Raw genomic sequence first — 25,132 nt, forward strand, 5'->3', positions numbered from 1 at the left:
GACATACAGAGAAGCTGAATCAATGTCTGGAGACTTATCTCAGGTGCGCCGTTCATGCTACACCGACCAAGTGGGCTCGCTGGCTCCCGCTAGCTGAATATTGGTACAACACAAACTATCATTCGGCCTTGGGGAAATCACCATTTCAAGTCCTCTACGAATACCAGCCAAGGCACCTGGGCATCGGCAATCTGCAGACCGATACACCAACCTGGCAAGCTGGCTGGACAGACGCCAGGAAGATGCTGCCTTGGTAAAGCAACACCTACTGCGTGCATAACAGCGCATGAAACACCAGGAAGACAAGAAACGCAGTGAGAGAGAATTCCAAGTGGGTGATCAGGTACATATGAAGTTGCAACCGTACGTGCAGATGTCAGTAGCCCGCCGAGCAAACCAGAAACTCTCCTTCAAGTATTTTGGTCCGTACGAGATTCTAGCTCGCATTGGCAAGATGGCGTACAAACTCAAGCTTCCAGCAGGGTCTAAGATACACCCAGTTCTGCATGTATCCCAGCTGAAGAAACTGGTTCCTCCTGACCAGGTCCATGACTCATCTCTGTCATTCATTTCAGTTGCTAATGCCTCTATCCCAGTGTGTCCCAGTAAGATTCTGCGACGGCGCCAGATCAAACATGGCCGCGACTTCATCTCACAGGCTCTCATCGCTTGGGAAGGAGCCCCAGAATCATTGGCGACATGGGAACCGGAAGAAGAACTCCGCCGCCGTTTCCCAGGTGCTGCTGCTTGGGGTCAAGCAGCTCTTCAAGGGGAGGGGACTGCTACGACACCAGCCACCAGGCGCAGGCGTCGTCGAGACATTCGAAGGACAATGGGCCGGCCCAGGAGGCAAGACATGGAAGGGGTCCATCCCAAGTCGAACGAACCGAAGCTACAAGAGAAGCAAGTCGAGTAGAGGACGGTATCGAGATCAGAACAGCTGTAATAGCTTCCCTCTCCTGTCTTCCTCTCCTACTTCTTCCCCACGCTAACTCTACGCGTGTGAACGTGTATCCGGATTAAGATCCAGCTACCTGTGCGTGACGCGAGGGCAGTGATCGAGATCGTGGCAGAATAATCCTCACCCAACTCTAAATTTCCACTTATTTCTAAAAACATGTTTGTTACCAGTGTATTGAACGAGTTTAATCGCTGCATATCCCCACTTTTCTTAAATTTTAGTTTAAATACTCTACTCCTACCTAATGGATTTGGGAGATAGGATTTCGTGGGGATTTGATGACGGTAGCGGTTTTATCCAATACTCTGGAGCACTATGCCCACTAATTTCAATAAAAATCTAGTATCAAACAAGGCCTGAGGAGTTACAACCCCACATGATGGGTACCTAATGAACTTGATGAATAAATCTGGCTCAACTTTACTCCTATGCGGACAATCTTCACGGCGTCTCGGACTTGATGGTATTTGTGCTTGTCGATCCTTCAGACCGGGGGCTTGGTTTTCTCGCCTTTCTTCCGATCTGGTGAAATCTATTTTCAGCGTGCCATTAGTGTTCGTCGTTATCCACCGCGACCCTGGGGTCGGGGCTAGTTGGAGCTTAATTGTGGCCGAGCCAAGATTGCCTTTAGAGTATTTAATTAAAAATCAGATAACTTGGTTTGAAGCCATCGGATAATACTAATTTATTTCTTGATTTTGCATATCCCCAACTATTTGCTATACCATATACAAGTGCCATCTCAGATTTGCATATCCTTATTTGTCAGATTTTTTTCAAATAAATATGAATCATCTAAACCGGATTCGGTGAGGAACTTATCCTCTCCGTTTACAATCACACGGAGGAGGAATGGAGGTGATCAAGATCGAAGACCTATCCACATGAAAACAAAGTATTTCAGCCCAATGAAAACAAAGTATTTCAGGTCAATAAGGGTTGTTTTCATGTGACCGCCACATTTTTGGAGTGCTACATATTCTCTCATAAAACAAAGTTGAAATCTCATTAGTATTTCAAATTGTTGGATTTTCTGACTTTGAGCTGCAGGTTTGATCCTTAGATCCGCTTAACCTTTGGATTGGAATTGGAAGTGTGAGGCTGGTAACAGAGTGTTGCTCGTTTGGTCTAAACCAGTGTGGGAGTCGATTAACGGAATGCCCATGGCCGTGGGGCTTGAGCCACACTTCGGGACTCTCCTAAGCTAACATCAAATCGATGTCCTCGGACTTCAAAATTGACACAGTAGTTTAACCCTTAGACTGATGGGCAACACGCTACCATACCTGACGAAGAGCTGAAGACGCATGATCCACAGAGAACGGTAATTGTTCCGCTGGAGAAAGCAAAGCCATGAGTCCGAGCAACATCGGCGAAACCGTGGCATCACGGTTGTCGTTGCCTAATCGACGGTACCTCGGAGGAGGGATCCTCACGAGGGGGAGAAGAAGTAGGGGCATAGGGCGGAGTGCTCTCGGGACGGTGGTACGCGAGTTACCCAGCTTCGGAACACCTGCACGATGACAGGGCCTACTGCTGCTTGTCTGGAATTATCTGGGCGCTTTCGCGTTGTTACAATGAGTTGTCGTTGTCCCTCTAGGGGTCCCGGGATCCGGCTTATAAAGGCGCACGGATCTAGGGTTTACATGGAGAGTCCTAGCCGGATTACAGATAGCCTAGCTACGGTACAATATCTTGCCGTGCACGTCACGGATCCGCCTTCCATACACGTGATGCGTGTGGTTGGCACGTCCGTTGGGAACCCCAAGAGGAAGGTGTGATGCGCACAGCGGCAAGTTTCCCTCAGTAAGAAACCAAGGTTTAATCGGACCAGTAGGAGTCAAGAAGCACGTTGAAGGTTGATGGCGGCGGGATGTAGTGCGGCGCAACACCAGTGATTCCGGCGCCAACGTGGAACCTGCACAACACAACCAAAGTACTTTGCCCCAACGAAACAGTGAGGTTGTCAATCTCACCGGCTTGCTGTAACAAAGAGTTAACCGTATTGTGTGGAAGATGATTGTTTGCAGAAAACAGTAGAACAGTATTGCAGTAGATTGTATTTCAGTAAAGAGAATTGGACCGGGGTCCACGGTTCACTAGAGGTGTCTCTCCCATAAGACGAACAGCATGTTGGGTGAACAAATTACAGTTGGGCAATTGATAAATAAAGAGAGCATGACCATGCACATACATATCATGATGAGTATAGTGAGATTTAATTGGGCATTACGACAAAGTACATAGACCGTCATCCAACTGCATCTATGCCTAAAAAGTCCACCTTCAGGTTATCATCCGAACCCCCTCCAGTATTAAGTTGCTAACAACAGACAATTGCATTAAGTATTGCGCGTAATGTAACTAGTGACTACATCCTTGAACATAGCACTAATGTTTTATCCCTAGTGGCAACAGCACATCCATAACCTTAGAGGTTCTTGTCACCCCTCCAGATTCACGGAGACATGAACCCACTATCGAGCATAAATACTCCCTCTTGGAGTTACTAGCATCAACTTGGCCAGAGCATCTACTAATAACGGAGAGCATGCAAGATCATAAACAACACATAGATATAACTTTGATAATCAACATAACAAGTATTCTCTATTCATCGGATCCCAATAAACGCAACATATAGAATTACAGATAGATGATCTTGATCATGTTAGGCAGCTCACAAGATCCGACAATGATAGCACAATGGGGAGAAGACAACCATCTAGCTACTGCTATGGACCCATAGTCCAGGGGTAGACTACTCACACATCACACCGGAGGCGACCATGGCGGCGTAGAGTCCTCCGGGAGATGATTCCCCTCTCCGGCAGGGTGCCGGAGGCGATCTCTGGATCCCCGAGATGGGATCGGCGTTGGCGGCGTCTCTGGAAGGTTTTCCGTATCGTGGCTCTCGGTACTGGGGGTTTCGTCACGGAGACTTTTTATAGGCGGAAGGGCAGGTCAAGAGGCGGCACGGGGGCCCCACACCACAGGGCCGCTCGGCCAAGGGGGGGCCGCGCCGCCCTAGGGTGTGGCCCCTCCGTGGCCCCTCTTCGTCTCTCCTTCGGACTTCTGGAAGCTTCGTGAGAAAATAGGCCCCTGGGCTTTGATTTCGTCCAATTCCGAGAATATTTCCTTACTAGGATTTCTGAAACCAAAAACAGCAGAAAACAGCAACTGGCACTTCGGCATCTTGTTAATAGGTTAGTTCCAAAAAATGCACGAATATGACATAAAGTGTGCATAAAACATGTAGATAACATCAATAATGTGGCATGGAACATAAGAAATTATCGATACGTCGGAGACGTATCAGCATCCCCAAGCTTAGTTCTGCTCGTCCCGAGCAGGTAAAACGATAAACACGTATAATTTACGGAGTGACATGCCATCATAATCTTGATCATACTATTTGTAAAGCATATGTAGTGAATGCAGCGATCGAAACAATGTATATGACATGAGTAAACAAGTGAATCATATAGCAAAGACTTTTCATGAATAGCACTTCAAGACAAGCATCAATAAGTCTTGCATAAGAGTTAACTCATAAAGCAATAATTCAAAGTAGAGATATTGAAGCAACACAAAAGAAGATTAAGTTTCAGCGGTTGCTTTCAACTTGTAACATGTATATCTCATGGATATTGTCAACATAGAGTAATATAATAAGTGCAATAAGCAAATATGTAGAAATCAATGCACAGTTCACACAAGTGTTTGCTTCTTGAGGTGGAGAGAGATAGGTGAACTGACTCAACATTGAAAGTAAAAGAATAGTCCTCCATAGAGGAAAAGCATCGATTGCTATATTTGTGCTAGAGCTTTGATTTTGAAAACATGAAACAATTTTGTCAACGGTAGTAATAAAGCATATGCATCATGTAAATTATATCTTATAAGTTGCAAGCCTCATGCATAGTGTACTAATAGTGCCCGCACCTTGTCCTAATTAGCTTGGACTACCGGATCATCACAATGCATTGTTTTTACCAAGTGTCACAAAGGGGTACCTCTATGCCGCTTTGTACAAAGGTCTAAGGAGAAAGCTCGCATTGGATTTCTCGCTATTGATTATTCTTCAACTTAGACATCCATACTGGGACAACATAGACAACAGATAATGGACTCCTCTTTTATGCATAAGCATATACCAACAATTAATAATTTTCTCATATGAGATTTGAGGATTGTTGTCCAAAACTGAAACTTCCACCATGGATCATGGCTTTAGTTAGCGGCCCAATGCTCTTCTCTAACATATGCATGCTTAACCATATGGTGGTAGATCTCTCTTACTTCAGACAAGACGGACATGCATAGCAACTCACATGAAATTCAACAATGAATAGTTGATGGCGTCCCCAGTGAACATGGTTATCGCACAACAAGCAACTTAATAAGAGATAAAGTGCATAATTACATATTCAATACCACAATAGTTTTTAAGCTATTTGTCCCATGAGCTATATATTGCAAAGGTGAATGATGGAATTTTAAAGGTAGCACTCAAGCAATTTACTTTGGAATGGCGGAAAATACCATGTAGTAGGTAGGTATGGTGGACACAAATGGCATAGTGGTTGGCTCAAGTATTTGGATGCATGAGAAGTATTCCCTCTCGATACAAGGTTTAGGCTAGCAAGGCTTATTTGAAACAAACACAAGGATGAACCGGTGCAGCAAAACTCACATAAAAGACATATTGAAAACATTATAAGACTCTACACCGTCTTCCTTGTTGTTCAAACTCAATACTAGAAATTATCTAGACCTTAGAGAAACCAAATATGCAAACCAAATTTTAGCATGCTCTATGTATTTCTTCATTAATGGGTGCAAAGCATATGATGCAAGAGCTTAATCATGAGCACAACAATTGCCAAGTATCACATTACCCAAGACATTTATAGCAATTACTACATGTATCATTTTCCAATTCCAACCATATAACAATTTAACGAAGGAGAAGCTTCGCCATGAATACTATGAGTAGAAACCAAGGACATACTTGTCCATATGCTACAGCGGAGCGTGTCTCTCTCCCATAAAGTGAATGCTAGGATCCATTTTATTCAAACAAAACAAAAACAAAAACAAACCGACGCTCCAAGAAAAAGCACATAAGATGTGATGGAATAAAAATATAGTTTCAGGGAGGAACCTGATAATGTTGTCGATGAAGAAGGGGATGCCTTGGGCATCCCCAAGCTTAGACGCTTGAGTCTTCTTAGAATATGCAGGGGTGAACCACCGGGTGCATCCCCAAGCTTAGAGCTTTCACTCTCCTTGATCATGTTGCATCATACTCCTCTCTTGATCCTTGAAAACTTCCTCCACACCAAACTCGAAACAACTCATTAGAGGGTTAGTGCACAATATAAATTGACATATTCAGAGGTGACACAATCATTCTTAACACTTCTGGACATTGCATAATGCTACTGGACATTAATGGATCAAAGAAATTCATCCAACATAGCGAAAGAGGCAATGCGAAATAAAAGGCAGAATCTGTCAAAACAGAACAGTTCGTATTGACGAATTTTAAAATGGCACCAGACTTACTCAAATGAAAATGCTCAAATTGAATGAAAGTTGCGTACATATCTGAGGATCATGCACGTAAATTGGCTTAATTTTCTGAGCTACCTACAGGGAGGTGGACTCAGATTCGTGACAGCAAAGAAATCTGGAACTGTGCAGTAATCCAAATCTAGTACTTACTTTTCTATCAACGGCTTAACTTGGCACAACAAAACACAAAACTAAGATAAGGAGAGGTTGCTACAGTAGTAAACAACTTCCAAGACACAAAATAAAAACAAAGTACTGTAGGTAAAAACATGGGTTGTCTCCCATAAGCGCTTTTCTTTAACGCCTTTCAGCTAGGCGCAGAAAGTGTGTATCAAGTATTATCAAGAGACGAAGTGTCAACATCATAATTTGTTCTCATAATGGAATCAAAAGGTACCTTCATTCTCTTTCTAGGGAAGTGTTCCATACCTTTCTTGAGAGGAAATTGATATTTTATATTACCTTCCTTCATATCAATAACAGCACCAACAGTTCGAAGAAAAGGTCTTCCCAATATAATGGGACAAGATGCATTGCATTCAATATCCAAGACAACAAAATCAACGGGAACAAGGTTATTGTTAACGGTAATGCGAATATTATCAACTTTACCCAAAGGTTTCTTTGTAGAATGATCAGCAAGATTAACATCCAAATAACAATTTTTCAGCGGTGGCAAGTCAAGCATATTATAAATTTTCTTAGGCATAACAGAAATACTTGCACCAAGATCACATAAAGCATTACAATCAAAATCTTTAACCTTCATCTTAATGATGGGCTCCCAACCATCCTCTAGCTTTTTAGGAATAGAGGCTTCGCGCTCTAGTTTCTCTTCTCTAGCTTTTATAAGAGCATTTGTAATATGATGTGTAAAAGCCAAATTTATAGCACTAGCATTAGGACTTTTAGCAAGTTTTTGCAAGAACTTTATAACTTCAGAGATGTGGCAATCATCAAAATTCAAACCATTATAATCTAAAGCAATGGGATCATCATCCCCAATGTTGGAAAAAATTTCAGCAGCTTTATCAAAGGCAGTTTCAGCAGTTTTAGCAGTTTCAGGCAGTTTTTCGCGCTTTGCATTAGAAGTGGAAACATTGCTAACACCAATTCTTTTATTAGTATGAGTAGGAGGTGCAGCAACATGTGTAGCATTAGCATTACTAGTGGTGGTAATAGTCCAAACTTTAGCTATATTCTTTTCTTTAGCTAGTTTTTCATTTTCTTCTCTATCCCACCTAGCACGCAGTTCAGCCATTAATCTTATATTCTCATTAATTCTAACTTGAATGGCATTTGCTGTAGTAACAATTTTATTATGATGATTCTCATTAGGCAAAACTTTTGATTTTAAAAGATCAACATCAGCAGCAAGACTATCGACTTTAGAAGCAAGTATGTCAATTTTCCCAAGCTTTTCTTCAACAGATTTGTTAAAAGCAGTTTGTGTACTAATAAATTCTTTAAGCATGGCTTCAAGTCCAGGGGGTGAACTCCTATTATTGTTGTAAGAATTCCCATAAGAATTACCATACCCGTTGCCATTATTATAAGGATATGGTCTATAGTTGTTACTAGAATTGTTCCGGTAAGCATTGTTGTTGAAATTATTATTTTTAATGAAGTTTACATCAACATGTTCTTCTTGTGCAACCAATGAAGCTAATGGAACATTATTAGGATCAATATTAGTCCTATCATTCACAAGCATAGACATAATAGCATCAATCTTATCACTCAAGGAAGAGGTTTCTTCGACAGAATTTACCTTCTTACCTTGTGGAGCTCTTTCCGTGTGCCATTCAGAGTAATTGATCATCATATTATCAAGAAGCTTTGTTGCTTCACCAAGAGTGATGGATATAAAGGTACCTCCAGCAGCTGAATCCAATAAATTCTGCGAAGAAAAATTTAGTCCTGCATAGAAGGTTTGGATGATCATCCAAGTAGTCAGTCCATGGGTTGGGCAATTTTTAACCAAAGATTTCATTCTTTCCCAAGCTTGAGCAACATGTTCAGTATCTAATTGTTTAAAATTCATTATGCTACTCCTCAAAGATATAATTTTAGCAGGGGGATAATATCTACCAATAAAAGCATCCTTGCATTTAGTCCATGAATCAATACTATTCTTAGGCAGAGATAGCAACCAATCTTTAGCTCTTCCTCTTAATGAGAAAGAGAACAATTTTAGTTTAATAATATCACCATCTACATCTTTATATTTTTGCATTTCACATAGTTCAACAAAATTATTAAGATGGGCAGCAGCATCATCAGAACTAACACTTAAAAATTGCTCTCGCATAACAAGATTCAAGAAAGCAGGTTTAATTTCAAAGAATTCTGCTGTAGTAGCAGGTGGAGCAATAGGTGTGCATAAGAAATCATTATTATTTGTGGTTGTGAAGTCACATAACTTAGTGTTTTCAGCGTTGGCCATTTTAGCAACAGTAAATAAAACAAACTAGATAAAGTAAATGCAAGTAAACTAATTTTTTTTTTTTTGTGTTTTAGATATAGCAAACAAGATAGCAAATAAAGTAAAACTAGCAACTAATTTTTTTGTATTTTGATTTAGTGCAGCAAACAAAGTAGTAAATAAAACTAAGCAAGACAAAAACAAAGTAAAGAGATTGAGAAGTGGAGACTCCCCTTGCAGCGTGTCTTGATCTCCCCGGCAACGGCGCCAGAAATTTGCTTGATGCGTGTGGTTGGCACGTCCGTTGGGAACCCCAAGAGGAAGGTGTGATGCGCACAGCGGCAAGTTTCCCTCAGTAAGAAACCAAGGTTTAATCGGACCAGTAGGAGTCAAGAAGCACGTTGAAGGTTGATGGCGGCGGGATGTAGTGCGGCGCAACACCAGTGATTCCGGCGCCAACGTGGAACCTGCACAACACAACCAAAGTACTTTGCCCCAACGAAACAGTGAGGTTGTCAATCTCACCGGCTTGCTGTAACAAAGAGTTAACCGTATTGTGTGGAAGATGATTGTTTGCAGAAAACAAGAGAACAAGTATTGCAGTAGATTGTATTTCAGTCCAGAGAATTGGACCGGGGTCCACGGTTCACTAGAGGTGTCTCTCCCATAAGACGAACAGCATGTTGGGTGAACAAATTACAGTTGGGCAATTGACAAATAAAGAGAGCATGACCATGCACATACATATCATGATGAGTATAGTGAGATTTAATTGGGCATTACGACAAAGTACATAGACCGTCATCCAACTGCATCTATGCCTAAAAAGTCCACCTTCAAAGTTATCATCCGAACCCCCTCCAAAGTATTAAGTTGCTAACAACAGACAATTGCATTAAGTATTGCGCGTAATGTAACTAGTGACTACATCCTTGAACATAGCACTAATGTTTTATCCCTAGTGGCAACAGCACATCCATAACCTTAGAGGTTCTTGTCACCCCTCCAGATTCACGGAGACATGAACCCACTATCGAGCATAAATACTCCCTCTTGGAGTTACTAGCATCAACTTGGCCAGAGCATCTACTAATAACGGAGAGCATGCAAGATCATAAACAACACATAGATATAACTTTGATAATCAACATAACAAGTATTCTCTATTCATCGGATCCCAACAAACGCAACATATAGAATTACAGATAGATGATCTTGATCATGTTAGGCAGCTCACAAGATCCGACAATGATAGCACAATGGGGAGAAGACAACCATCTAGCTACTGCTATGGACCCATAGTCCAGGGGTAGACTACTCACACATCACACCGGAGGCGACCATGGCGGCGTAGAGTCCTCCGGGAGATGATTCCCCTCTCCGGCAGGGTGCCGGAGGCGATCTCCTGGATCCCCCGAGATGGGATCGGCGTTGGCGGCGTCTCTGGAAGGTTTTCCGTATCGTGGCTCTCGGTACTGGGGGTTTCGTCACGGAGACTTTTTATAGGCGGAAGGGCAGGTCAAGAGGCGGCACGGGGGCCCCACACCACAGGGCCGCGCGGCCAAGGGGGGGGGGCCGCGCCGCCCTAGGGTGTGGCCCCTCCGTGGCCCCTCTTCGTCTCTCCTTCGGACTTCTGGAAGCTTCGTGAGAAAATAGGCCCCTGGGCTTTGATTTCGTCCAATTCCGAGAATATTTCCTTACTAGGATTTCTGAAACCAAAAACAGCAGAAAATAGCAACTGGCACTTCGGCATCTTGTTAATAGGTTAGTTCCAAAAAATGCACGAATATGACATAAAGTGTGCATAAAACATGTAGATAACATCAATAATGTGGCATGGAACATAAGAAATTATCGATACGTCGGAGACGTATCAACACGTCGTACTGGATCCGGGTTCCTCATGGGCCTCCATGGATCCGGGTTACTCCTAAGGTCGGTACGGATCCGGCCTGCTGATCCTGGGCTGGACTTCTTCCTTCATGATCAACAAAGAATCGGGCCGCCCGATGGGCCACATGCCTCATCACCGTCTGTGGGCCACCCGGGCTTGCCGGATCTAGGCACTGTCGATGGTACACCCATGAAGTATACCCACAACAGTAGCCCCCAGAGTTCTCCGAGTTTCGCCTGCAGTTTCCGCCTTGCTGGTCCATCATGATCTTCGGCAAACGTTGGTAACGCGGAGAAACTTGAAGAGCTCCAACTTTGCATTTTCTTCTTTTTCCAACTTATAGCCGGAAAATGCTCCCATCCCGCGGGACTTCATCCATCGACGTTCCAAAGAACATTTCCGGGTTACTCCCTGCTCGAATGAGAGACAACTTATCTTCACGGAATTACCCGGAATCTCAAAAGACTCAAACGGTTCCGGAAATCCTTCATCTTCAGATCATACTTAACAATGGAAGTTCCACATTTCCCGCGCACAACTTCCTCATTTCCCGCGCTAAATTTTCACAGATGCAAATCTTCAGCCGGAATTTTCGGGAGTGCAGGGTTAAGTTACCTCCACGTCGTTTTACCGCAGTTGACCTAAACACGTGTCATCCATCCAACGGCGTGACCGTTCAGTTTCCACCGTTGGATCCAGATCCCGAATCTCCGAGCGCGGCCTATAAATACTCCGCGGCCCGGTAAAAATCCATTCTTTTCACCCCCTCTCACCACATCATCTTCCTCCTCGCGCCGCTCCGCCCGCCAGATCTCGATTCCGGCGAGCCTCACCACGGTGAACTTCGCGCGCCGCCGAACCAAGGCTCCCCTCGCGCCAAGATTCCCATGTTTGACCGAGAAATTCGCTCCGCCGCTGATTCGTGGTCACGCGGGACGATTTCCTTCAAGTTCGGCGACCTCATCTTCGCCGGAGTTCCATCGAGCCACCGCGCCATTAGCGGTAAGTACGCCGGCCTTGTAGAAGACAACCTAGTGTAGAAGATAGACTTAGTGATCCGGGTACTCAAACACTTTGTATGGGTGCAGCCGGAAGCATGCCACTCGAATCGTCACTTTGTACTGGTAGCTCTTCGAGTAGCCCGGATCCCAACCAAATAGAACCCATATGCCCGGATCCCATATCATTCCTGCCACCGTATGTTTCCGACATCAGACTAGCTCAACCTTTTTCCGCATCTTCCAGCACCGCTCCAGGCCGGATCCCTACCCTCCAAGAGCTCCAAGAAGAACTCGAGGGACAAGCTCGGATGGCAGCAAAGGTGCAGGAGGCGGAAAACAAGAGGGCGTCCAAGGCCCGGATCCGCGAAGGAGAACGGGGTCAATGGTGGCCTTGCGCGACCACCGACGTGGAGCTTAGAGAGCTCCAGAACGAGGGCATGATCTCCACACACTGGAGTTTCACTCGTGACTCCGACGTCCCCAAACCAGAAGCCGGAGAAATTGTCATGACCAAGGCTTGGGTGGAACGCGGACTTTCACTCCCTTGTTCGGAATTTTTTCTCTCCATCCTCAACACCTACGGGCTCCAGCCCCACAACATTTGCCCAAATTCATACCTTCTCTTGTCCAACTTCGTGACTCTCTGTGAAGGACATCTTGGGATCCGGCCAGATGTCAAATTGTGGCAATTCTTTTTCCGGGTGAAGAAAGAAACCAAGGACAAAGCAATGGTGAACTGCGGAAGCATGACATTTATGCTCCGCCCTAACCGCATGTATCCTCCCCACGACTCGCATGAATCCGTCCGGTACTGGAATGCCGGATGGTTCTATGAGAAGAATGCTTCAGTCCCGGAAGTCCACGAAGGCCTGCCCCAATTTGTCAACGAACCTCCGGAAGAACTTGCAAGCTGGAGCTTCGTCCCTTCACTCGCCCTGACTCCGATCTTGGAGAAGGCCGCGCGGAGAATCTCCTGGCTAGTCCACGACGGACTGACCGGAGCCCAGCTCACACTTAGCTGGTTTTCCCGGAGAATCCAGCCTCTACGCTACAACGCGCGCCTGATATGCGCTTATACTGGGGCGGATGATCTTCTCCGGGTTACCCGCCACGATCTTCCGGCCGACTCTCTGAAGAGAAGGCTCAAGACGCTGGTGAAGATTCCGAGGGGCCAACAGGTCCCGGAACTGTTCAAGGATATTTACACGAACGATCAGTGTCCTCCGGTAAGCTTTGTTCTTTCCGTTGCTTCAAACTTCCCAAGTTTTTTGATGTTTAACTCTAACTCTTGTTCATTTTCCTTCCAGCTCAACACTTTGGCGGAGGAAAACTTCCGCACCATCGTTCGCGTCCCCGTCACCGGCGACACGGCGGAGGAGGCTCCGGAAGACGACGAGGAGGAAGAGGACCAGGCACCCCGCAAGGCGGCCCCCCGACCTACAAAGCGTCCCCGCGCCAAAGCTTCCGGCTCTGAAGCCGGAGCTAGCGGCGAGGCCTCCGCCAAGAAGCCGAAGACGACAAAACCACCTCCGCTAGACTCAAGGAAAGCGGAGCGTGCGCGTCTAAGAATGCTCTCGACAGCTGGCCAGGGCACACGCCCCATCATCCCCGGCGCCCCGTAAGTTTCCGAGCATGATGCAATTTTAACTTAGCGAAATTATCTCTTGTCTAAACCCTTTCACTTGTTTGCAGGAATCCGAAAACCGCTGCCACGCGGACCACCAGCCAGGAGCCCATCACAAAATACATGAAGAAATCTCCGGCTGTTGGTCCCTCTACTCCAGTTCCACCAAGCGTCTCCCATCCACCTCCCCAACCGTCGCCCCCTCAGGCTGATCCATCTCCCCCACCTGCCGCAAACACTCCACCGGAAATAATTTTGGTTAGCAGCGGGCATGCGGGCGAAGAAGATCCTAAGGCCAAAGGCCCTGCCCAAGAAGAGGCGGAAAAACAAGGCCAAGGAGAGGTTGAAGTAACTTCTTCCGAGAAAGCTGGAGAGGGCGCTGGCAACATGGTCGTTTTTCCGAAGCACTTTGGAGATCCGGCTGACACCACTTCCACCCCCAAGGCGTATGCCACTAAGTTTTTCAACAAGCTGACTGAGGCGGAGAAGTGGGAGCTTGAACAAGACCTGCTCAACGCCATGCTGAACAACGCCTGGGGGAAGCCTGATTCCAGGACATCGGAAATCCAGGACTTCAAGAAAAACGTTGGCCAGTTCTGCGATCAACTTATCTGCAAGCAAAAGGTACTCCCCAGTAGCCCCCAAGCATGTAGGCGGAAACTCAAAAAGTAGTTAGCGCTTAGATGCTTAGAGAAAGATTACTTCCGGGAAAGTTTTTTAGAATGGACCAGTAGCCCCCAAGCATTATGGCGGAAAAGTTCCGGCAATGATGCTTTAAAAGAAACCACTGCTACAGGCGGAATTTTTACTCCTGCACTGTTTAAATTTTACAGGAACAGCAGGCGCTGCACTACGAGCTGCACAAGAACATTGCCCTGCAGCGCCGCGTTACTCTGAGTCAGGCGGAAAATATCCGGACCCTGAAGGATGAAAATGCAGAACTGGCTAAACAACTGGCGGACGCCCAAGGTTGGTTTCCGCCTTCTTCGTCATTAACCAAATTCTGACTTTAGATTTGCTGTTAACTTATGTTATTATAGGCGCATCCTCCTCCCTTGCAACAGCTTCGTCTGAACTTGAGAACCTGCGCTCCTCGTACCAAGAGCTGGAGACGAAACTAAAGGAGGCGGAACTTAAAAGGGAGCAGGCCGAAAAGCGGCTGGCGGAGAGAAACTCCGAGCATATCAGGGAAAAGGGCGAGCTGGAGCTGAAAAAGAATGCTGATAGCGAGACCATCAGGAGGCAGCAAAAAGAGCTCAATGGATTCCGGAAATATATGGAAACGGCGGAGCAGCACTGGGACTTGCTCAATGAGAACATCTTGGGTATGATATCGGAACCTTGTCAAGATATTTGCTCCGATTTTTTTTTTACTTTGCGCTCAAATTGCGTGCTTATATCCTAATTATCTTTTATGCAGAGCCGCTTGGGTACCCGGAACAGCGCCGGAATTTGTTCCCGCGGGACGACCTTCTGCAACTCGCGGGCGATGACTGCAAAGATCTCATCTCCGCCTCCCGCAAGATATGCTATAACTTGAACATCAAGAGGAGCCGCACTTGCGACGTGCGCAAGCTTATTGGTAAGATGGATGTTCTGCCGGAGCTGGTGACAGATCTGCAAGCATCTTCAGCCCGAGGCGCAGCTGCAATGGCCTTGACCATGTGCCTAGCACATGCTCCGGGTCTTGAACTTGATGAAGTGACCACGGGCGTTCCTCCGGATGCGGATGTCGGCGCGCTGCTTGATGCAGTGAGCGGCTACGACACCCGTATCGCGCGCAGGATCCGGCACGAGGAATTCTACGACAAGGTCGTCCTCCCTGCGGACGAGCCCTTAGAAGCGGAACTTCAAGAGGAACTCGAGGCCAAGGCGCGACCTGCGGAATCCGGAACCCAGTTTACCTGGACCAGCTCCAAGGATGCTCCCCAAGAGGAACCCAAGACCAACACCGCTGCTTCTGAAGAGAAAGAAAATGAAGAAGACGTGTCTTCTCCGGCCGAAGGCGCCAAGGAACAGGATCCAGAGGGCAAGACTTCTCCGGCTAAGGGGGAGTGAAAACTTTTATTCCTGCGGAAAAAACAATGCATCATTTTTAGCCCCAGCGAGGGTTTGTAATAAGACTTTAAATTCTTAAGTAGCTAGGAACGAAACGATTATGCATGGGGCGGAAACACTTATCCTGCTATCCGTTAAATATTATGTGCATGTTTCATTTTATGTCGGAAAGCAAGTGCTGACTTTGTTATTTTCCGGCTTGCCCGCTTGACCTTCCACGAGCCGGAAAACCTTAGCCGGAAACGCTCGCCAGCGGCGACGAAGCCCAATGGCAGTCCGTCCATAACCGCGGAAACAAGCCCCCAAGCATAGGTGCCGGAAATCGCTACTAGGAATCCACGAGTTCGCAACAGATAACAACTTAATCAGAAAACTTAAGCTTACGTCCTAAAGGACGATTTTGAAAATCACAACTTTCATACACGCCTAGGCGGAAATATCCAGCTCTGCGGTTTTAGTCGGAAAAACATACACGATCTAAAATGAACAAGTAAAGGAGGTAAAAGACTCAAAGAGTGAACCATAAGCTTTATTTCATTGATCATGTATAACTATTACAGAGTTTATAACTCGGAAAAAATATGCTAAGTGTAGAAAGGACGTAGCTGTGCGATATTCCAAGGGCGATCTGTTTCATCGTAGATGTCATCCGGATCCTCACGCTTGCGTTTCCGGTGCCAGTTAGCAGGTCTATCCCTTAGCTCGCGGAAATCAACAAGGTAGTACGACCCGTTATGAAGCACTTTGCTAACGACGAAGGGTCCTTCCCATGGAGATTGCAGCTTATGGTCTTTCACCTGTCGAAGGCGGAGGACCAGGTCTCCTGCCATGAAGGAGCGTTTCCGAACTCGACGACTGTGATAGCGTCGGAGCTTCTGCTGGTAGATGGCGGAACGCTGGTCAGCTAAGTTCCGAGCTTCCTCGATCAGGTCCACAGATAGCTGTCTGACCTCGTCAGCTGTTTCTTCATTGTAGGCGGAAACTCGCGGTGAGTTGTGGATGATGTCGGAGGGAAGCACGGCTTCGGATCCGTATACCAGGAAAAATGGGGTAAACCCTGTTGATCTGTTAGGGGTAGTTCGTAAACTCCACAAAACAGCTTCCAACTCGTCAGCCCAAGCTCCGGCTGCTCGTCGCAGCGGTTCTTCAAGGCGCGGCTTAATTCCTGATAATATTAGACCGTTAGCCCGTTCAACCTGACCGTTAGATTGTGGATGAGCCACCGATGCAAGGTCCAATCGGATCCCCATTGTGTCACAATAATCCCTTAACTCTCCCTGAGCGAAGTTTGTGCCATTATCTGTGATTATGCTGTGTGGGATGCCGAATCTCATCACGAGGCTGCAGACGAATTTTAGTGCCGTAGCACCGTCGGCTTTTCTCACTGGCTTAGCCTCGATCCATTTGCTGAACTTGTCAACAGCGACCAGGAGGTACTCAAAACCGCCAGGAGATGATCTTTTTAACTTTCCAACCATATCGAGCCCCCAGACCGCAAACGGCCAGGTGATAGGTATGGTCTTCAGCTCTTGGGCTGGAGCGTTTGGTTGAGTAGCGTAGTCGCGACAACCTCGGCAGGTCTTGACTATTTTATCAGCGTCTTCTTTAGCTGTAAGCCAATAGAAACCTAACCGAAAAGCTTTTGCAACGAGTGATCTGGGAGCGGCATGATGCCCGCAATCCCCTGCGTGGATCTCTCTGAGGATTTCAATGTCATCTTGATTGGAGACGCATTTAAGAAATACCCCTGCTGCACTTCGTTTGTAGAGCTGTCCATCAACTATTGTGTAGGTTCTTGCTCGTCTGACGATCTGTCGTGCGAGGACCTCGTCCTCTGGCAACTTTTGATCGATGAGGTAGTCCAGGAAAGGCTGTGTCCAAGCCGGAATGATAGCCATCACTTCCCTAGCCGGAGACACTGCCACCTCTGGGTTTTCCGGGTTAGCGCCCTTAACTGAGGGTATCCGGAGATGCTCCAGGAAAATGCCAGGCGGAATTTGTTTCCTGCTGGATCCGAGCTTGGATAGCATGTCTGCCGCTGTGTTGTCGTCTCTTCTGATGTACTTGACTTCGTATCCGAGGAAGCACTTGGCGAGCTCATCAACTTCGTCTCTGTAGGCCGCCATGACGGAATTTCTGGCGTTCCAGGTTCCGGCTACTTGTTGTGCCACCAGGTCGGAATCTCCACAGCATATGATGTGCTTGATCCCAATTTCCTTAGCGATGCGCAGACCGTGTAGTAGAGCCTCATATTCCGCCATGTTGTTAGTAGCTTCGAAGTGGATCTGCAGAACATACTGCAGTTCTTCTCCGGTAGGGGACTTTAGGGTGACTCCGGCTCCTGAGCCTTGATGCTGCTTGGATCCGTCGAAGTGCATGACCCATGTTTCTGGTTCCGGCTCCAGACTTGCATCCGGAGCTTCTGTCCAATCTGCGACGAAATCTGCCAAGACTTGGGATTTAACCGCAGTCCTGGGCTTGTAAGCGATGTCGAAGGCGGATAATTCGATGCCCCATTTAGCCGTACGTCCTGTTGCGTCAGCGTTGTTGAGAATTGTAGACAGCGGAGCCTTGCTCACGACTGTTACTGGATGCTCTTGGAAATAGTGCCTCAACTTCCGGCTACCCAGGAACACTCCATAGGCTAGCTTCTGAAAGTGAGGGTACCTTTGTTTTGACTCCGTCAGCACCTCGCTAATGTAGTAGACAGGTCTTTGGACGTCATATTCATGACCTTCTTCCTTTCGCTCCACCACGATGACGAGGTGATGACTTTGTTGGTAGCTGCGGATAAATGAGCATTGGCTCTGACTCTGCTGGAGCTGCCAAGATAGGTGGGGAGGTGAGAATTTCCTTCAACCCTCGAAGAGCTGCGTCAGCTGCGTCGTCCCAGACAAATTTGTCTGTTTTCTTCAGCAACTTGTACAGAGGTAGCGCCTTCTCGCCAAGACGGCTAACAAACCTACTGATTGCTGCAACACAACCAGTTAGTCGTTGTACATCTTTGAGACAAGTTGGCCTTTTGATGCACAGGATTGCCTTGATCTTTTCCGGGTTAACCTCAATGCCTCTGTGAGAGACTATGAAACCAAGGAGTTTTCCGGCTGGCACGCCAAAGACGCACTTCAGCGGATTCAACATCATCTTGTACCTACGGAGGTTGTCAAAGGTTTCTGTGAGGTCGCTGATCAAGTCGGATCCTTTCCGGGTCATGACCGCGATGTCGTCGACGTAAGCGTGCACGTTCCGGCCAATTTGGTCCTTCAAGCACCGCTGCATCGTACGTTGGTAGGTAGCACCTGCATTTTTCAAACCAAAGGGCATAGTAACATAGCAGTAAGTACCAAACGGGGTAATGAATGAAGTCGCCTTTTGGTCGGATTCCTTCATCCGGATCTGATGATACCCGGAATACGCATCAAGAAAACACAGAAGTTCCGCCCCCGCCGTCGAATCAATGACTTGGTCAATGCGCGGCAAGGGGAACGGATCCTTCGGGCAATGTTTGTTCAAGCGGAGTAATCGATGCACATTCTTAGTATTTCAGTGTTCTTTTTGGGTACAAGGACGGGATTCGCGACCCAATCGGTATGGATAACTTCGATTACAAAACCTGCTTCTAGTAACTTTGCTAGTTCCATTCCTATGGCGCGGCGCTTCTTATCTCCAAAGCGTCGCATAGCTTGCTTCACTGGTTTGGCCCCCGGATTTATGTTGAGGTAGTGCTCGGCGAGTTCCCTAGGTACTCCGGACATGTCAGAAGGTTGCCATGCGAAGATATCCATGTTAGCGCGGAGGAACTCGATGAGCGCGCTTTCCTATTTGGGGTCCATGTTGGCCCCGACTGAAACCTGCTTGGAAGAGTCACCTGGAATGAGGTCATGCTTCTTGGTTTCTATCGCGGGCTTGAAGGAGGTTTTCTGCTCGGAGATCTGCTTCTTGGTGGTCTGCATCTCAGTCGGATCCACCGCGGCTCTGTAGCCTTTCAGCTCTTCTCCGGATATCACAGACTCTGCGAAGGCGGCTTCGCCTAACTCGCACTCATGAGCCTTTTTGTAGTCTCCGGATACGGTAATCATACCTTTAGGACCCGGAATCTTGAGCTTGTTGTAGATGTAGCACGCTCTTGCGTGGAACTTGTGGTAGGTGGGCCTGCCGAAGATGACGTGGTAGGAGCTCTTGAAGGGCACAACTTCAAACGTGATCTTCTCTTCGCGGAAATTATGAACATCGCCAAAAGCCACGGGAAGTGTGATGCTGCCGAGGGAGTTTGCCTTCTTACCCGGAACCACACCATGAAACTCAGTGGTGCTGTGTTTGAGCTGTTCCTTGGTGAGGTTCATCCTCTCTAGAGTCTCCAGGTACATGATGTTCAAGCTGGCTCCGCCATCCATGAGGCACTTGGAGAAGTCATACCCGTCTATGCGGGGACTTACAACCAAGGCGTAGCATTCCTTTGGCACAATTGCGGGATGATCCTTCCGATCAAATGTGCACGGAATTTCCGACCACCTGACGTACTGCGGCACAGCCGGGACTATGGCGTTCAGGATCCGGGTAGCTGACTTGGAGGCACGTACTGTTGGGGTTCCGAGGAAAGTGTGGTAAGCCCCCACGCTCTTTTTGTCGAATGGATTGGATTTACCTGCGGCTCCTGCCTTGGGATCCGGCGAGTTATCATCCTCATCCATCGCCTCGGAACTATCGTCCTCCTTGTCTTTGTTCTTGCCCTTGCCACCTTTTCCGCGAGGGAGGTGCTTCCGGGCGCGCTTGTATCCGGCCTCCGGGTCGTTCTTTAGATCATTGACCCACTTGGAGTTGCGGTTGGTATGAGTGGACTTCCCTGTAGCCGGATCCAGATGGGCCAGGCAGGGCATGTCTCTGTACTCCTCATAGGTTTGCGGGGCGCGGGATCCGGCTGCAGTGACCTCGGAGGTATGCTGCTGACCCCTGCCGGCTCCGCCTCCGCGTCCGCGTCCTCTTCCGCCTCCTGGACCTCCGCGTTGAAACGCCATGGCGACCATCTCGGATCCGCCACTCTTCTGGTCATCAGGGTTCTTGCGCTTATGGCTGCTGCTACCGCCATTGTCACGGTTCTTCTTTTGTTGATGCAGGGGGATTGCTGTGGCTGCGAGGTCACCGCCTGCGTCGTCATCGGCGGCAGTGTGGTCGCTGGCGATGGTGATCATGTCGTCCAACGTCAGTTGATTTGCATTGACCATGCAAGTTAGCTTGTGTCGCAGCAATCCTCCTCGCTGCAAGCCCCCAATGAAAGCGTGCATTGCTGTGCGGTTGTCGACGTTCTCGCACTCGTTTCTGCATGCCAACCATCGGGTGAGGAAGTTCCTCGATGTTTCGCCCTTCTTCTGGATGCATGCCTGCAGGTCGCTTGTTGTGGCAGGTCTCTTGTAGGTGCCCCTGAAGTGTTTCTCAAAAGCGTTCTTCAGGTCGAACCAGCAAAAGATGGAGTTCTTCTCAAGGTCGCTGAGCCAGATCCGGGCTGGACCTACAAGGGACAACTGCTGCATGCGGCAGGCGAGGTGCGGGGTTCCTCCGTGAAGGTTACAGCATTATAGTAATCCTCAATCCAGGTATCCGGCCTTTCGGTGCCATCATAATGCTTCAGATTTCCGGGTAGCTTGAGGTTCATCCTTGGCTTTGGTTCCTCTCGAATCATCCTGCCAAAGCACTTCGGACCAATGTAGTCGGTTACGTTGCTCGTTAAGGCGGTCCCGCGCGCGTCGCCGCGCGAAGCCGTGGCGAGGAGATTTTGAGCGAGAGCGAGATCTCCGGCCATTGCCTCCGCCTCCACCTCCGCCGCCACCGCTAGGTGGTGGTGAGGGAGACCTGCGAGGTGGGCGGTCTGACCTCTTGCTTCCGCCATCTGAATCTCCTCGGCCTTCCTGGTGCTGGCTCCGGCTCCTGTGGCTGCCTTCGCCTTGGCGCTGGCTGCCCTGGTCGTTCCGGCGAGGCTCTGGGTCCCGGCTCCGGCGAGGTTCTGGACCGCGGTCCTCATTCCGACTCCTCCTGAGCTCGGGCTCATGAACAATGTTCTGGTTCCGGCGAGGTTCCGGCGAGCGCTCCCTGTTTCTGTTTCTTGGCAGCACGTTGTCGCGGATAACAATCCCACCATGCCCTGGGGGCCTGGTGTTTCCGGCTGGACTACGGCGGCGAGGGGGTCGCGGGTAACCGTTGGGCGGAGGAGAGGGGTTGCGGTATTTGTCTCGTCCAGAGTACATCGCATCCTTTCCCTTTCTTGGATCTGACGGTGGCGTCTTTGATGGTACGGGGATTGGATTTGGGTGTTCCCTGGCTTTCCTTCTGCGCTCCGAGGATCCGGTATGTGATTCGTCATCGGTTCGCCGATCAGGCGCGGGCGTCCTTCTGCGCGGTAGATATACAGATATCCGGATTGGATTCCAACCTGCGCGAAGTATCCGCCTTGCTTTGCTGCTGCATTGCTGAAGCGACGAGTGTGCGAAGATAGTTGATATCGACCTCTTCGTCCTTCTTCTGCAGTAGTTCCGCAGCTTTTAGCATGTTGTCCTTTGGAGTTTCCAGCGGCTGGTGATCTGCGGGCGTGTTGAAAGGTATCCTGCGAGGCGGAATTTCTTCTCTAACAATTCGATCGGCCTCCGCCTGCGCATAGATCATCTTTACTTCCCACTCAGCCCTCATGCTCTTGACCTGCTCGAGTGTGGCAGTAATCTCGCGGTCCTGTCTGTCGAAGTTTTCCGGCCGGTGCATGATCTGCCCTTCCTACCTTTAACGCAGCTTCGGTATCGGCGAGCCTCTTGGCTGTGGCCAGCATTTCCTTTCTGGCGGTCTCTAGAGCCTCCAGATCTGCGGCGTCGCCCGGGGTTATAGGTGTGTTAAGAACTGCTCGCGCGGCCACCTCCTCTGCTGACAGGATTTCCTCCGAGGAAGAATCCCTTTGGGGTCGCACCCGAGACATTGGAGATCCTTGTTGGGATGGTTGAGGGTCGGATTGGCTGACTTGGTCTCCAGATCCAGTTTGTCCCAGCGCTGCTACCGTTGCGAGAACCTGCTTAGGCTGGGCGGAGTCGACTTCGGGCTAATCACTGTATCCGTATTCCCTTATCTTGCGAACGAAGTCATCAGATTCCATAGAGGGGGTATCTCCGGAAATTGGGCTCAGGTTGCCCAAAATCGACTCTTCAACCGGAGTCTCGCTCTCTCCGACAAGCTCAGCCTGATCCGGATCCGCGTTGTGTTCCGGTGCCTCTTCCTGCTCAGGACCAGCTCCGTCTTCTTGAGGGGCGGTTCCGGCGGTATGGGCCAAGAAGTGTACGAAGTGGCACCTCACTTTTCTAACACAGGAGACCCGGCGGATCTGCATTGGTCTTCCACCTTTGTTTCCTGCTCAGGCGGATTGGGTGGGCTTTGAAATTTCGGATCCAAGGCGGAATCTTCCTTGGGAAGCTCCTGCGTCTTAGATCGGATCTTCGCGACATCGTCCAGCTCTGCGGCGGTCGCGTCTGCGTTACTTACCAGCGGGTTTCCGTCGGAATCGACGGTTTCCCCGATGAAGATGTGTATGCCGCCAATTGGGACGATGGAGAGCTTGACGGGGTTTGTTCTAGCCGGAATCCAGCACTCATCCGGAGGGACGATCGGCAGATTTCCGGCGTAAAGGACGCGCCCCACAGCGATGGTGTCGTCGTAGCTTCCCATGGCGGAACCCTCCCGGTTCCGGCCTCCGGATACCACGAGCCCCACGGTGGCGCCAGCTGTCGTTGCCTAATCGACGGTACCTCGGAGGAGGGATCCTCACGAGGGGAGAAGAAGTAGGGGCCATAGGGCGGAGTGCTCTCGGGACGGTGGTACGCGAGTTACCCGGCTTCGGAACACCCGCACGATGACGGGCCCTCTGCTGCATGCAGGAATTATCTGGGCGCTTTCGCGTTGTTACAATGAGTTGTCGTTGTCCCTCTAGGGGTCCCGGGATCCGGCTTATAAAGGCGCACGGATCTAGGGTTTACATGGAGAGTCCTAGCCGGATTACAGATAGCCTAGCTACGGTACAATATCTTGCCGTGCACGTCACGGATCCGCCTTCCATACACGTCGTACTGGATCCGGGTTCCTCATGGGCCTCCATGGATCCGGGTTACTCCTAAGGTCGGTACGGATCCGGCCTGCTGATTCTGGGCTGGACTTCTTCCTTCATGATCAACAGCAACTGGGCCGCCCGATGGGCCACATGCCTCATCACCGTCTGTGGGCCACCCGGGCTTGTCGGATCTAGGCACTGTCGATGGTACACCCATGAAGTATACCCACAACAACGGTTGTGCCACGGTTTCGCTGACCCTGCACGGAATCGCGCCTTTGACTTCTTTTTATCTCTTCTCTTCTGTTTCAAGCATTCAACTCTATCTCATCTCTCAGCCACCCAATGTCTGTCTACCAAGTTCCATATATGTGCACTATAAATAGTACAGTACTAGCGAGTTTTTGACAGATGACCACGCCCATTCTGTACTGCAAACGTTGTTGTACTACCGAATAAGTAAGCATCATTGCTAGAGATCACAGATCTGGAACGAAATATTTTCCAATAATTGCCTAAGATCTGGGCAATGGGATCAGTAATACATGGCCTCTGCATTCCTGGCTGCAAAATAGACAGTACATAATGCTCAGAGTAGTACAAACCACAACTCCTCCTCGTCAAGCCTCGCTGATTACCTCGGCATAGAGTTGTTATATGCAGTGAGGCGAACATGCAGTTATTCTCACATAGCCTAACAACAGATCAGGTGCAGTGAAATTCGACTGCATGTTTTTCAGCTGACAAAAAGTGCAGCAGAATCCATGCAGAGTGGTAGATGTCTAGATGACCATGAAACTGCACATGGCCGCGCAGATTACAGAACTGATAATCTTATATATATGACATAGAGAAGTGGTAGATCAGCATGCAGAATAATGAAACCAGGTAAGAACTGGCAATCATCTTTCATATGCCTCAGCTTGGATGCAGTACACTGCAAAGGAAACGATAAAAGGAATCCCAGGTAAGAACCTGGAAATATCTGGCTATGAAAGAAACCAAGAGGTTTGCTTCAGATCATCTGTGACACAATGATCAGAACACAAATCACCCCCACTGTAATAACAAGGTTTGAAGTCTTCACATACAATATTCCCAGCATCACCAACAGTTCATTTGCCAAAAAAAGAAAACATCACCAACAGTTCATAATGAAAAAAATAGATAACTGGATGCTCGACGTTTTTGAACATCTCTGGCACGCAAATGCAAACAGGTACACTGAGGTGAAATGCAGTTATAGATGTCTAGTGAGCAGTACAAAGCAAGGTACTTCTGACACAAGTATAAACATGACATTTAGATTTTTGTTAAGCATTAGCTGACAAACATTCAAAATGCAGATGTAAAAATATGAATAACCAAAATTTTAACAAAAAAGTTTATTTCTAGGCTTGATATATGAGTTGTGGTGTATGTCCAGAATCCACATAGATATTTGTTCACTCTCACAAACAAAGAGACCACCGTGCCAATAAAGGTTTCACAATATTTACATCCATTACCTAGTTC

General features: G+C 48.1%; 1 protein-coding gene across 1 annotated transcript; it reads left to right on the forward strand.

Annotated features, from left to right (window-relative positions):
- The first annotated feature begins 454 nt into the window (after positions 1–454).
- Positions 455–24,969, forward strand: LOC139832371 (uncharacterized). The gene is made up of 6 exons (XM_071822111.1): positions 455–544; positions 597–737; positions 13,930–14,109; positions 14,319–14,454; positions 14,526–14,704; positions 24,964–24,969. The coding sequence occupies exons 1-6, from the start codon at positions 455–457 to the stop codon at positions 24,967–24,969; spliced, it is 732 nt and encodes a 243-aa protein (XP_071678212.1).
- Positions 24,970–25,132: the final 163 nt, after the last annotated feature.

The sequence above is a fragment of the Lolium perenne genome, chromosome 6 (genome assembly GCF_019359855.2).
Source record: "Lolium perenne isolate Kyuss_39 chromosome 6, Kyuss_2.0, whole genome shotgun sequence".
Classification (NCBI taxonomy): Eukaryota; Viridiplantae; Streptophyta; class Magnoliopsida; order Poales; family Poaceae; genus Lolium; species Lolium perenne.